Source organism: Antedon bifida, chromosome 3, assembly GCF_963402885.1.
Source record: "Antedon bifida chromosome 3, ecAntBifi1.1, whole genome shotgun sequence".
In the NCBI taxonomy this organism is placed as follows: domain Eukaryota; kingdom Metazoa; phylum Echinodermata; class Crinoidea; order Comatulida; family Antedonidae; genus Antedon; species Antedon bifida.
Genome location: NC_136228.1, coordinates 14,089,225 through 14,104,530, shown reverse-complemented (window position 1 = coordinate 14,104,530; position 15,306 = coordinate 14,089,225). Strand labels below are relative to the sequence as shown.

General features: G+C 33.6%; 1 protein-coding gene across 1 annotated transcript; it reads left to right on the top strand.

The window, feature by feature from the left end:
* Positions 1-3,418: 3,418 nt before the first annotated feature.
* Positions 3,419-6,809, top strand: LOC144837079 (uncharacterized). The gene is made up of 3 exons (XM_078692069.1): positions 3,419-3,617; positions 4,959-5,055; positions 6,379-6,809. Exons 2-3 carry the CDS (start codon positions 5,031-5,033, stop codon positions 6,807-6,809), a joined length of 456 nt encoding a protein of 151 aa, XP_078548195.1. The 5' UTR covers positions 3,419-3,617; positions 4,959-5,030.
* Positions 6,810-15,306: the final 8,497 nt, after the last annotated feature.

The following is a 15,306-nucleotide window of genomic DNA, read 5'->3' as shown; positions in this document are numbered from 1 at the left end:
TCACAATGATGAATGGCTGAAGCTCTAGAGGGGTTTAATTTTGAAAGAAAAACAGCCGATTATTAATGGTGTGAATAAACTAACCCCAATTTCTTGACAAAAGAAACATGACAAATTTTCAAAAACCAGTTAAATGGCAGCCTTAAAATAACGGTTAAAAACACCTAATCAATTTTAGTGTTAGAATGTAACGGTTATTGCTCTGTACAACTTTTAGCTGCAAAAACAGTTATTTGATTGACAGCATTTTGGACACTGCTAACGATCACCCACTTGTTTAAAGGGTTATTTGGGAGTCCAAATTTAGCAGAAATGCAGTGAATATAAAATGTTTAATATATTTTAAAATAAATGATTTATTCTGCGATATGCAGCAGAAAGAGACACTAAGTTTTTACTCCCTGCTGGTACATTGATTTCAAGTTGTATATTGGACAAAGACATGCTTGCTATTTTGTCTAGGTATCATACCATGTACAGTACATATAAATCTGTACTATTATTATTGCTTATTACTAGTATTTAGTTGCGTAACAATAGAAGCCCCTACAATTTGTTCTTCATAGTCTGTATATCAACTATAACATGTAAATTAATGTCAGGTATCGAAAGTTTGTCATTTGTTGTGTCGGTTGGTGGCGTTGGAATGTAGACCTAATTTACATTCTATGAGTCACTCCCTTTATAATGATTGTGTAGCAGAGAGAAAACATTTTATTACTCTTTTTTTGTTGTATATAACATTCATATGGTTGCTCACGTTTAAAGTAGATTTTTAATTATAATACTAAACTGTATAAAAACTCTACCTTGATGTTGTATTACTACAGTACTGGGGTGTACTTAGACTTGCCACAAGTCTGTATTTATTGTCTTTTTTATTATGTTGTATTACTACAGTACTGGGGTGTACTTAGACTTGCCACAAGTCTGTATTTATTGTCTTTTTTATTATGTTGTATTACTACAGTACTGGGGTGTACTTAGACTTGCCACAAGTCTGTATTTATTGTCTTTTTTATTATGTTATATTACTACAGTACTGGGGTGTACTTAGACTTGCCACAAGTCTGTATTTATTGTCTTTTTTATTATGTTGTATTACTACAGTACTGGGGTGTACTTAGACTTGCCACAAGTCTGTATTTATTGTCTTTTTTATTATGTTGTATTACTACAGTACTGGGGTGTACTTAGACTTGCCACAAGTCTGTATTTATTGTCTTTTTTATTATGTTGTATTACTACAGTACTGGGGTGTACTTAGACTTGCCACAAGTCTGTATTTATTGTCTTTTTTATTATGTTGTATTACTACAGTACTGGGGTGTACTTAGACTTGCCACAAGTCTGTATGTATTTTCTTGGTTATGTTGTATTACTACAGTACTGGGGTGTACTTAGACTTGCCACAAGTCTGTATGTATTGTCTTTTTTATTATGTTGTATTATTTTTACAAAAACTAAACACATGGAAATGAGACCAGATAAATGGAAGTACAGAATTAAATCCTTGCGTCCTCTATAATCCTTCCACTAGACATAGACACAACTTTGTTGAATCCCACTGTGCTACAAACGCCTCCTTCTCTAGCACTGTTTCATATTTGATTCGATTGTTAAACGAACAATGATGAATGAATTATTTATAGTGTTCAATTTTTTTGTACAGTACTAAATTATATATTTTATGAATGAATTTTATAATATCTATTTGTTAAATGAGAAGTTCTATATTTTGATGTTTTTCACTTTTAATTCAATTTTGTAAATTAAAACTCAATTTAGTATTTATGCTGCTATGTCTAAATTTTTATTTATATATATATATTTTATATTTTGATTAATTTAGCATTTCAGTTATTTTCTATTTTTCAAATTTTCTTATTATTTTTAGTCTTATGTAATTAATTTTATTTTTTTCTTTTACTTTTCTGTTCTTGTTGTTTTTTGTATATTGTATCTGTTCTGAGGGTCCCAAATGATCAGCAAATGCTGGATGGATCACCCTCATTAAATATGGTTAAAATAAAAATAAAAATAAAAATGTTTTCATCTTATTCATATTTTTAAATAAAATACTAATGAATGAAAAACTTATTTGTTTATTTGTAAGGATAGTGTTTTTTGAAGAGGGAGATTTTAACATCGAGGAGATCATTATATCAAATTGTACGTGCTTAGCTATTGTTAAAAATTCATTGTATATTTAAGAATAATAATAATATCCATTTCACCAATCCAGAGAGTTATAAAGTTCTTCGATAAATGTTACGCAGACAAAAATGGTGATTGCGCCCTCTATATAAAAAATAAAGTTTAATCACCTCAACAAACCACTCACATGTTTAATATCCTCGAAAGAATGTCGATCAAACACAAGAAGTAAGTTTTTGTTTGTTTCATTATTATCATACCATATCATATACGGAATTCTATATACTGTATTGTTTTAATGGCAGATTTTTCTTCTTTTAATTCTTTGGATATATTCGTATCCTAGGCTAGGCCTAATACTCTAGTCTATAACTAGGCCTAGTATAACTAGGCCTAGGCCTAGTAGTTGTGAGTGTGAAAAAGGAAAGTTTAGGTGAGAAATCGCAGTAGCGCCTAGGCCTAGTACTGTTATCTAGGCGCAGCCTACTAGCTGGGGCAGGCCCTACCTCTAGCCATGCTCTAGCTAACAAAGGCCTACTACTAGCCTAGGCTTTTAACCCTAGCTAGGCCTACTACTTCTATAGTACTATAGTGGGCCTAGTAGTAGAGTAGTAGGCAGGGAGGGAGTCTCCGCAACTTGCTGTTAGTTAGAGAACAGACATCAACTGCATTGTGATTGGTCCTCAGACGAACGTAAACACACATGGCCTGGATGAGGATGTTTTAACGTTCATGCTCGACTCGACTCATTGAGGAGATCAGGGTTAACATTTTTTTTAAAACCCACAAAAAAAGTAGAACAAAAAATTGACAAGCAGAGAGTCGGCCCTGCAACCCCTGCCTCTGGGGCTATACTCTCATCAATACACAACAAAGCCATCCAGCTCGTTGATCGAATCTGGTTTTACTTTGTATAAGAATGGATAAAAAATATATTATACATAAGCTTTTTAACCAACCAATCAGAAGTGAGTTGACGTCGTTTCTATACTTGTGTCACCACATAACAAACAGGCCTTCCTGGGGTTTCCCTGATCTCTGATGATGTGTGTTTACCTAGCCCTTGTTGAAGGTGCACTTTCACCTTGGCTGGGAAAACCCAGGGCAATTTTCAGTCATTGTTGTCTTTCAGGTTTAGACACGCAAGTGATTAATAATTTCCAATTGACCATATCATAAAAAAAAAACCTATCAAAAACTGCGTTTGTGAGTTTATTCTCTGTTGATATAAAATCTTTTATTTTCCATTGAATAGGCTGACATACAAGACTGATTGAGGAAGTCATATGACACAGAGAACGCGGCAAAGAGGGTGTTGGCACTTTGCATAACAATAAACACCTTGTAGGCTGGTAGCGTCCTTTGATGTAGAGCTGTACAATCCCATGCTGGACCAGTGGATGGAGGATTCTTTTCCAGACAAATGATGGTTACCTACAATTATTTATGAAATCATTAGTGTGAGTTGTATATATTTTAAATTTCATTATAGTAATTTTACTTTTAAGCTAGTAGAGCTCTTTGTATGAAGGTTTAAACATGGAGCTATAAATAATAGTTCCATGAGTTAAAGCTAATCAGTAATAATACAATACAACGAACAGTAGCAAAAACATAATGTATTATACATCGTACATTCCTATCCTAATAAACTTTTCAAAACTTTCTATTATTTAAAAATCGAAGAAAGTCAGGTCTCAGATCCATCCTATATGTGTTTCTCAGAGACTTGGGGCGGATTGCTATAAGCGGTCTATAACCGGTCTTAGCGCGCTATAATTCGTGACGTAGCAAGTAGTCTTTATTAGTAGTCTTTATTATTGACCATTGCTATACTGCGGTCTAACCTGTAAGCAGTCTTTAAAATTAAAGCCTACTCGAAGGAGTCTTAAAACAGTCTGAAACCTCTCTTTTTGTTGCTTTTACGTATTATTTATCGTCAAAGACAACCAATTGAACGAGTTTTAAGTGTTAAATCAAATAACGGTGATTTTATTTTTATATAGGCCTAGAATAGATTTTCTTGCGTAGAAATGTACGTACTGTTATGATTGTGAATTGAACAAGCGTGACAAACATTACCTTATTTGGTATTCTACGCGCAAAGTACGCCCTCAATTTGTTACTTTAACGCGGTCTTATCTAAGACTGTTTTATAGCAATGGTCTAACAGGGGGGGCTTTAGTAAGACTGTCTATCTGATAAAGCCGGCTTTAATCAGGGAGTTAAGACCGTCAGTTAAGACTGTTTTTTAGCAATCCGCCCCTGGTTATCGGAGGATAAGTCAGATGAACGTTTTGAGATTTGTGGGTTCCAGTTATTTCAAGGAATTCCTTGCTCAAATGGTAAATAATAGTGCAATGATTTTGCACAATAATAAAGTATTATTATTATAATTAAATTGCGCAAAAAGCTGTTGCCTTAAACAAACACTGCATGTAGCCAAAGTAATTGTACTTGATCATTTTGCTAACACCTTCATCTTTTAATTATTGTGCAGCGGCACAACATCTATAAATGTACAGGTAGCCCCTTTCATCTGGCCAGACACAACACATGGCATCTATCTCTAGTTCCAAAAAACTCCAGGTACCACCAGACAGAATTATAAAAGCTGTCTCTCCTACTGTTGAGTTATCATATGAATACTGAATGACCTGATATAGTTTTATCTCATTTTAGGTAGGAATTGGGTCTGCTAATTTAATACCAACCTAGGTTATAAGTTGACTTGCATGATTATAAAGTTTCCTCAAAGGCGTTTTCATCTTTCAAATCCTGTTTCATATTTTTTTTTTCAGATTAATTTTATCATCATCTAAGTTAACCCAAACGACTGACTTCCGATACGTTGATTAAACATTTTAATCACGATGGCGTCAATGGGACAGTCGGACGGTATGTACATTTTTTTCCATTCTATTTCCTTTATGAATTATAACAATGTAGGTCTAGGCTAAAATAGTTTCTTGTATGGCCCACATTTATTTAATTTTGTTATATACTGTAATTAAAATTCTAATTAGCCCTACTAGTCTGCTATCTTTGAAAAGGAAAAGTGAAATTCAAAATCAACATGCCTTTAGATGCATTTATTTTCTTTATTTTTTGTAACTATGTATGCAGATCATGCATATTTTCTTTCTTTTTAATTTGTGTGTAAACTTTTATTACAACTAAAGCCGAGGCTAAATATACATACTGTACAATCACAGGGAATATTCAAATTTTGTGATACAGTGTGTAACATTTAAAACACAAATTAGCCGAAACATTATTAATATTCCAGCTTTTAATGTTATTATAATTCTCTCATTGTTCTAAATTTCATTGTTCAGAAACTTATCAAAGTAATATAGAATTGAAATCGGCTTTAAGTAGAATTAATTAAAATGTAGAATAGTAATAAAAGTACAATGTAAGTTTTTCATCAAAAGTTATATTTTCAAAAAGATAATTTACTAGATATACTGTATCTAGCAAAGATTGACAGTTATACCCAGGCAATCTGAAGTAGGGAATTATTTTGGAATTCCCTTGTACACTAATTGTTCCTAGTTACATGATAAGGTTTATACCAAGCAAGTTTAAAACCTCTTTGTCTTATCTGACAAAGTGACATGTAATTGTAATTATCTAATAATAAATTAACCAACATTTTTGGGGGATTCCCTATTTTTTAAATTCAAACAAGGATATAGCCAATCATCTTGACATACAGTGTCCTACAATAAGGTTATGTATCTAAAGTTGGACTTGGCTAAACATTTTTAATCTATTTATCATATTTATGATTAACTTCTTTATATATTAATAGTATCTATTTCAATGTCCCATGCAACGATCTTGATTACGATTATATTACATAATTAGTTTTATGGTCCCATCATTAGTAGTATGGACATTTTATGCATTATGGATTCTTCTCATATCAATATAATAATATATGAAAATTTTAACTATTCCACTTATAACTATAGTATAAAATATCTGCCATTATTTAAGTCTATTGGGATGTGAATAAGATTTTAGGTTATAGTTAAAGTCTAGTTTGAGAGATGAGAATGATTCAAGTTGAAATTTGAAGTTTAAGCTGAAAGGAATTAAATACAGATGGTACTCTATGATGAATACTGTACATGGTTTAACAAAAACAAAAAAAAATGAGTTTCAGAATTAAATACATTTTTAAAAAAATACAAATGATTTTTCAATTTTCAGATGTTCCATTTGATTTAACTATACTATATTTTGATGATGCGTTCCAGTGGTGCGAGTATCTTTTTGACCTTTTCCATGCGTATGACCTAACGCAGAACTCGGAACGAATTAATGACTTTCCTACAAACAAGGTAACATTAAGCAATATCAAACGTTCCTTTGTGCAATTAGTAATCATATCTCCGCAATGCATTAAAAGCTGCTCCACGATGATCGAACAAGTAGCAATGTCAAATTCCACCATTGGTTTGATATGTGGCACAAATGAGGAGGATATTGAACTATTGTACAAGAGAATTCCATCAGCGAAATCTTGGAAATTGGTCGATACAAATGCTAAGTCGATTGTTACTGAAACAATTACCATGATAAAGCAACCGCAAATTTATGAAAGTAATGAAGAACTTTACGAAGATATGGGTCGTAAGTAGATTTACTTTGTGCATAACTGGGAAACAATAGTAGTAGGTATCCCAATGAAGCGGATTTTCGTTACCGCGATTTTAACACGTTCGGGAAATTTCAAAAAGTGACGTGTCTTTGAAGTTAAAAATATACTATTTCTTATGTACCCATGTGAATAAAAATTATATGTTTGGAAAGATCTTGTTTAAGGGATTATTTTTATATATTTTTAATCTATGTTTATTAAACATTTTAATAGAAAACGTGAGTTAAAAATGAGGTACAAAAGCCGGCGAGCCGAAATCCGTGCGCTAAAAATAACTTTGGAAAACACCTACCCATTTTGAAAACACGATCGCACGAGGTCCATAATAGGTGGTGGAGTAATTTTTGCTGCATGTTATCAGGCTTTAAATACTCTTTATTTTGGTATGTAAATCGGTTATTATTATTATGAACATCCGCCTCAAATGTCAATTTTAACGATAACAATTGAATTTTTGAGTCATTCTCATTATCAAAATTTGGCTAATTTATTTTTTTATTTATTTTTTTTTTTCTTTGCGTGGACCTCGTGCGAAGAGGCCAACAAGACCAATCACTGAAAAAAATAATCCCTACCATAAATATCAGTGTTTACCATTTTCCTTACGGGGGATTCAGTTCTCCGCTTATTACTAAATTACCGTCGCACAGGCAATGTGCATGGTATGCATGTATTAGCGCGTTAATTCATGATTGGATACCCCCGCAGTGGACTGTTCTATTTTCTGAAGTAGTCTTCGCCGCACACGAGGCATGTCGAAAAATGTCGCCTCGCATGGAATATTTGCTTCGAAACGTCAATTTTACCGATTTATTAAATTATTTAATAAGTGGAATATTTATCAATCTGCTATATAAAGCAAGTACGTTAGGAAGAAATGTACCGAAGAAATTTAAGAAGCTTTGAATTTGCTATGCAGCGGCCATAACCCATTCATGTAGGCGGCCGAAACGCGCTTTTGGTCAGGGTTGCCGTTGTATATGTATACGCTGTTTCTTGGCCTTATTTTATTCCGTATATTTCATTTTAAAGTGCAACTTTCGGTTAGAATAATCGAAAGGGAAATAAAATTAAACATGTTAACATTATACTATTGAGGTAATTACTTTGTTAAATTTAAAATTCGTCTGTTTCTTTTCGATATTTCTTAGGCAGAATTTAGCGTTTGTGCAATTAGTCAGACCCCTCCTCCCTCTCTAAATTTTCGGAACGTACAATGCAAAAGATAGGAAGCTAAGTTCAGCACTTCTTTTATGTACATTTAGGCCCAGGACCCCATATTTCAAGATCGGAAATTTGCCACTTTTATTTTAATATTGCGAACTTTAATTTATTTTTAAAGGATTTTGTCGGCATAATAATTATAATACTGTATTGATTCAAATAAACACCCCAGGGCGTTTATTGTTCCAGTAACTTCAAACCAGGTACAACCCTACGGTGTACACTACCTAACGAGCCAACAATAACCACTATTACTTTGCATTTGAATACAGTGTCCACAGTTATTAATTCACACAATTGCATGTACACTTTCTAAATTTTGTCTCGTAACAGGTCTTCTTTTTTTTTTTTTTTTTTTATTTCATCTTCATCCAACAGCGACCAAAGTCTGGTCGCCCATAACATGATTGAATCAATAAATATAATTTATATAGATACTTAATTAAACAACACAATTAGCTAAAATTACAGGTATATCAATACCATAGCAAATTATCATAAAGAAAGTAATTATATAAATGTTTAGCAACAGTAATCTTACAATGAAAACAATAAATAGTATCACAAAAAATATCAATAAACGGATTTTGAGTGAGTGGCCGAGCGGTTAAGACAGTGGAACCGTAATCACGTAGCCATAACATCGGCAGGGGTTCGAGGCTCACTCACTCCATGGTTCTGGTGGTAGAACGAGTCTTCTCGGATAAGGACTATAAACCGTAGGTCCAGTGTACACAACTTGCTCGTGTGCACTTTAAAGAACCTAGTACATCTTTCGAGACGAGTAGGGGGTTACCCCGGTGTATTAGTACATCACAGCCACTGATCACCAACTGGGCCCTCTGGGAGATCAGTCTTTGACTGAAGAGGTCACCCAGTATAAAGATAAAACAAACAAACAAACAAACAAAGGATTACAATAACAAATAGAATTAAATAATCTAGGAAGCCGACAGATCCAACCATCCCTAGTTACATTAACCCTTCCCGGTGGAACAAAAAATAACCGAGGATTTCTTAATCTATAAACAGGAACGGAAAGTTTAAAATAAGAAATAAAGTTACCATCAACAACAGAGTTCATACATTTATACAAGAAAATTTTAAAATGAAATATATTCCTTCTATCTTTAAAGCCTTGTCTACACTATCAAACTTTATATGTAAAAAAAATGTGATGTGCCCATATATGGTAGTGCTATGCTTAAATATAGAAGTGATATGACATCATCATGTCCATATATGGGCACATCACATTTTTTTGACACATAAAGTTTGATACTGTTGTAGACAAAGCTTTAGTAAAGCTAACTCGGGATTTTGACCAAATTTACGGAAATAAAACCTACAAAACTTATTTTGAACACGTTGTAACCTAATAGACTGAGAAGAAGAAATTGAATTAAAAATAACAAATCAAAACTCAAGATTAGACCAAACTAAAGATTTATACATAAGAATCAATGCCTTACTATCATTGATATGTCTGCAATGTCTCCAAATGAATCCAAGGAGTCTGTTACTCTTAGCTACAACATAATCAACATGTTTACAAAAATTTAAAGAAGAATCAATCATAACGCCTAAATCCTTATGAACAGAAACTTTTTTAAGAACAATATTATTAATCTTGAAATCAGTTGAATGGGTTTTTTCTTAAGAGCAACACTAGCGAACAAGACCATCCAAATCTGCCTGCAGAAGCAACATATCATTATCAGTTGAAATAGTCCGAAAAAGTTTAATGTCATCCACAAATGCATCAAATGGAGTTGAAATTTCAACAATAAAAGGTTTTTTTGACTGATTGTCGATCAATAGCAGATCAGGTCTTCGATATTGTATTATACTGAAATCGGTATCACAATTAGGAAACATTCTACAATTAATTACCTTGTCCTTAAAAGAACTGATATTAGGACGTAAAATCATTATTTCTTTATGGATTATGTCCACCACTCTGTTGTGCCGAGCAACATATATGTTTGTAAAAGTCATACAACCATTCATAACATGCGATACTGTGTCATTTAGATTATTACATACTATACATCGTTTATGGTGGATAAATACAAAGCAAACAAGCTTATCTCTCAATGACAAGTTATTAAAAAATAACTTCAGATCTCTACCAACTGTACTGAATATCCTTCCTTGAGATTTCAAACCACTTAATCGTTTTATTCTAGTTTCAGTGTGTGTCATTTTAATATATTTAGAGAGAACGATATGGAATTCAAATTCCTTAACGTTACCATTAATATTATATAAGGCATAGAAAGTATCATCTTTTAGTCTAATCTCAATATGCTCGTGCATGCATAATTCATTAAGTTCAACCCAAATAGATTTGGGCCAGTTTACTTTTCCCTGTTTAATTACTCAACCATCATTATCAACAATGTAACCTCTAAAATTACGGGTATGTTCGTCATTAATTACATTAGCTTTACGCATGTGTAGTTTAAAGGACTGTCTTACTTACACTAAATTTAGTTTGTTCATCATCAGAATTTAAACACTGTAAGAGAAACTATATTTTTGTGGCAAAATAACATGGTCACATGGTTAATGACTCCCAGTCCACCTTTTCCAGACGGTATAAATACCAGGTCTCTGTTGGATGATGTATTAAGAGATAGCCAATTGTCGTACATATTCAATAATAATATTCTCAATTTCTTTCAATTTCTTCAGTGCAATTGACATATTGCACATGAAGAAGTTTACTTTTGACAATGCCATTTCATTAATTGCTTTTAACTTAGCCACAACTGGAAGGGGGGAGGAGTGAATGAGTTAAAAATTTCCATCAATTAAGCATCAGATGCTTTCCCATCTAAACTTATATCATATCCTAAGTATTTGTATTTGCCCTGCTTGCCCAACTTTGGAATTTCCGAGCCCTGTATCTTAATATTTACATCAGATGTTACAGTATGTCTTTACGATTCCAGTTATTTCCTGTCCTGTGTCCGTGCAATAAACCACATTTTATATGTTTAACATTCATACCGGTTAATTCAACAAATTGGGTTGTTTTGTTACACATAATTCCCAGTTCCTCTTTATTATTTGTACACATCCCAACATCATCAACATATCCCTGTACTGGATTTGGTATAGTTGGTTCCTCCTTATTATTTATTACCCATCGAATCCAGATATCTATACTCTGTTCAAATATATCCATCGAAATTGGGTCACCTTGTATGATACCCCTGAACCTATCAATTGTTTTTGTATAACCAGATTTACATTTAACTTTAAACTTAGAGTCCTTGTACATTTTCTCAATAAGTTCAACATACTGTTTGGGGTAACCAAACCATCGTAGAGCATATGCCATAAATTCATGTGAAATGCTTCCGAACGCGTCCGCTAAATCTACAAAACAAATGTACAGTACATCTGTCCAGATATATTTTTAAAGTCACTTATAGCTGTTTCCATGCAAAACACGTGTTCCTGTAGACCATTCCGTTTCTAATTTTCAGCTCAATCCATTATTCTTCTTTCCAATAATTTATTACGGTAAATATTTTATAGCAGGTTAAAAGAAGCAATATTGGAACAAACAATTAATTGGAATTAATTTAACAATAGCGATTTTCCATTCTACAGGAATTCGTTTACATTCTATACATGTGTTGAACATATCAATTAGAACTGGATATGAATGCTCTTTAACTGATTTCAGATCACTGTATGTGATTCGGTCTATTCCGGGTGCACTCCGCCTGCTAGGTAAGCATTTAATTGTTGCCACTAATTCTTCCTCAGTTACTTTTGCTAAGACATCGTATTTCTCCGGTTTACTAATATTAAGCGCCTTACTTCATATCGCGTTATCCGCGTCCCAATTAACAGTTTTCCGGCATTTATCCGTATAAAATGTGTGCACATCATAGTCTGTAACAGGACATTTAGCTGGTGTTTTTTCAACATTACCGTTTTTAATTATACGAATAGCGACTTTCCTATTTGATTTCCATAACTTAGCTAGCCGTTTCCTAGATTCTGTCAAAGAAAGGCTGTATTTTCTTACGAACAAATGTCAGTTTGGTCTCAATGTTGTCTAGTATATTAGACCAGTCATCACACAGGGGCGGATCCAGGATTTAACAGAGGGGTGTTCGAATTTGGTACCAAGGAGGCCTGTGGCGAACCCAATTTTGTTAAATTACACCCCTAGATGGCCGGAAATGGTACTCTCGCACGTAAAATTCATGCTAAATGACACCTGTACTTAGCCGGAAATTACATTCCCATAGCGTGCTCTAGTACTCAGAAAAATGATCGGACTTTTTCCGGAATTCCGCTGACAAGCACACGTTTGAGAATCGCGTGTTCTGTGTGGGAACCGCCGATTGTTTGATCGTTCACAAGTTTTAATTTGCGTTAAATGGCGTTTTCAATCAAACTAGAAAAACAGGCATTTTGTGCTAGACTTGTAAATGTTTTTTTTTTTTTAAAGCCTTTCTTTAACTAGGCTCTGCCTCATTGAATAGAACAGTCAAATATTCTTCCCATTCAACTTATAAACATTCCTTATCTAGAATCAAAATGAGTACTTTTAGGCAATACAATGCTGTAAATTAATAGATGACAGGGACGGATGCAGGGTTGTTGCCCTAATGGCCCGGGCAACACCCTTAATTCATACTAAATGTTTTTTCCCATTTCATCGTATACAACATCCATATAATGTTATATAGAAGTCCAGGGCTGGAAAAGAATATCTGTAAATTGGCAGACTACGCACATATTTTTTTGTAGATATTTTTCTGACCATGCGCAGAATGAATTTCTGAATGAGTAGTGGCTTGTGGTGCGTCATGAGAGGTACGAAAGAAGGCCAAAATCCTGTCATATGGGGATCGTCGATTTGTTCATAATGATTGTGTTTTGCCGGCCGGATGTTTTCTATAATTTAAGGCCAAAAAATCATAATTTTGCGTATAGTTTTGTATTTCCGTGTAGTACCCTGTTTATCTTCATGTCCGTACGTCCGAAATATTAGGCCGGATTTCCTTAGTAATTATCACAGAGTAATACTCTCATTATTTTCTTTGTTTTCTTTTTGAGTGTGGTTTAAGCAACACTAGTATTGTACAGTATAGTGGATAAATGAAAATGAATTTTGGAAATTGTGGTTTTAACTGCTGACTTATTTAGCATTAAATAATACAATTTAACGTTTTGCTCAATTTATTTATATATAATAGCAGCATCATATTTTTTTGTCTAACTTTTTCAAATCATTAATTGATAGTAATAATTAAAGATGTATTGTCCCCCAAAATCATGAAAAATAAATATTTTTAAAATCGGACTTTGAATAGGCCATTTTGCAGTTTTAATGAAGTTGTTCACTTCCATAAGAAAAAAAACGGGGGAAAAAAATTATTTCACCTATAAAAAGAAACAGTTAAATTACCCAAAAACTCATTGTCTTCCAGACAATTTGACCAGTTTTTGCTTTAAATTACATTTTTCTCAGGTAAATAAATTTTTTTCAGACCCAATTTTTTGTGAGAGTGAATAACTATTATGTGACATTAAAATAACATATTCAACAAAAAAATGTAAAAAAATATTTTTTTAGGGGGACAATATATCTTTAATTTTCATTAATTGATTACAGTTACTGTATTAGAAATTGAATGTATTACCGACCGGAGGTTTCATTGGGGACTTCCCCTGATTCGCATATGCAAAAAATGCTATCCTATTGTTAGTCGCGTGTGTAGTCAGCCGATATAATTCCCATTCCAAAGGTTAACCCACCTAAGGTTCTTGAGAATGACTTGCGTCCTATTTCGCTGACTTCCACCACCATGAAAGTTATTGAAGGGATCGTAGGGGAAATGATTTGGGTCCAAATTAAAGATAAAATCAAGTTGAATCAATTTGGTTGCTCTAAGGGTGTGTCTACCACTGACGCTCTTATAAATTTGTTAACCGAATGCTTTACTGCTACTGACCAAGTAGATGCTGGGGTAGCACTAACATTTCATTTTGTTTAGCCATTTGGCGAAAGTCAAAATATTTTTTTAGTCAAATCAGTTTATCTATAGCCAAAATGGCTAAAGTCCAATTTTTTTATTTAGCCAAATGAATCGGTCATTAGCCAAAATTAAAAATTATTGAAATATAATGGTAAAAACGTTTTAGTTAATTTATCTATGTCAATAGGTCTATACACTGTTTCCTGAACGTTTTTGTAAGGCATTTGGGGAAAGAGAGCCATGCCTAAATCACTGTATATTTGATTAAAAACAATAATTGTTGTTGTATTTTATATGATCAAAACAATTGTTCAAATTGTTTTTAATCATACAGCATTCATACAGTTATCAATTTAATAAGAAACATTTTACAGTTTTCTTAAATCCTCTGAACGCTATGTTATTTTTGTTTTTTACGCTTGGCTGGTGGCTTCCGTAACACGCGAAAATGTTAAGACTTTCACGGTCACCGCCGCGCAGCGGGTGAATGTTTTTAAATTGGGTATGCTCAAGAGGTGCGAAAGTGCAGTAGCGCAGGCCTAGCTAGGCCCCTAGCCTAGGCCTAAAAAATTATGCTAAAAATATTTCTAGCAAACGAACACTCGTATCGTTGTTGAACGTGCAGATAATATAGGCCAAAGCACAGGGAAAAGGCGTTTCTGTCGGGGGAGAAATTTATACCATCCCGGCTCGATTATTTATTACCCGACAACACAGAAGCCGGCGGCCGGCCTTGCTGTTTATATAGTCCGCAATAAATGCATGTGTGTGTTAGACTCTACCATTTCCCGAATGTTGTTTTGTTTACTCTACTGACGCACTGCACGCACGAGGAAACTTTATTAAGGGTAAAATATGAAACTACATTATTGGAGCCTAAAATGCATAACGCATAAATATTGATTTCGATAAGATCATTCATTGAAGATACTATGTTTTTTTTAATCTGAAAAGAACACCCTTATCGAAAAATAGACAATCCCGGTAAATAGTCGGCTGTCGAGTCGTCCATCGTTTGTGCAGTGCAACACGTGATAGTTTGGGTAGACTCCATCATCCATGTGTCGTGTAACGTCTGTCATTCTGTGCAGTCTCCCTCTGCTATCTCCATCATATTGAAATAACAAAGAGACGCCTGGTACAACGAAACAAGTTGACGAAAACGGAGCTTGAAGTAAACAACATGATAACGAACAAAATAAATGCTTGAAGATCGACAAATGGACCTTTTAGTTGGACTTT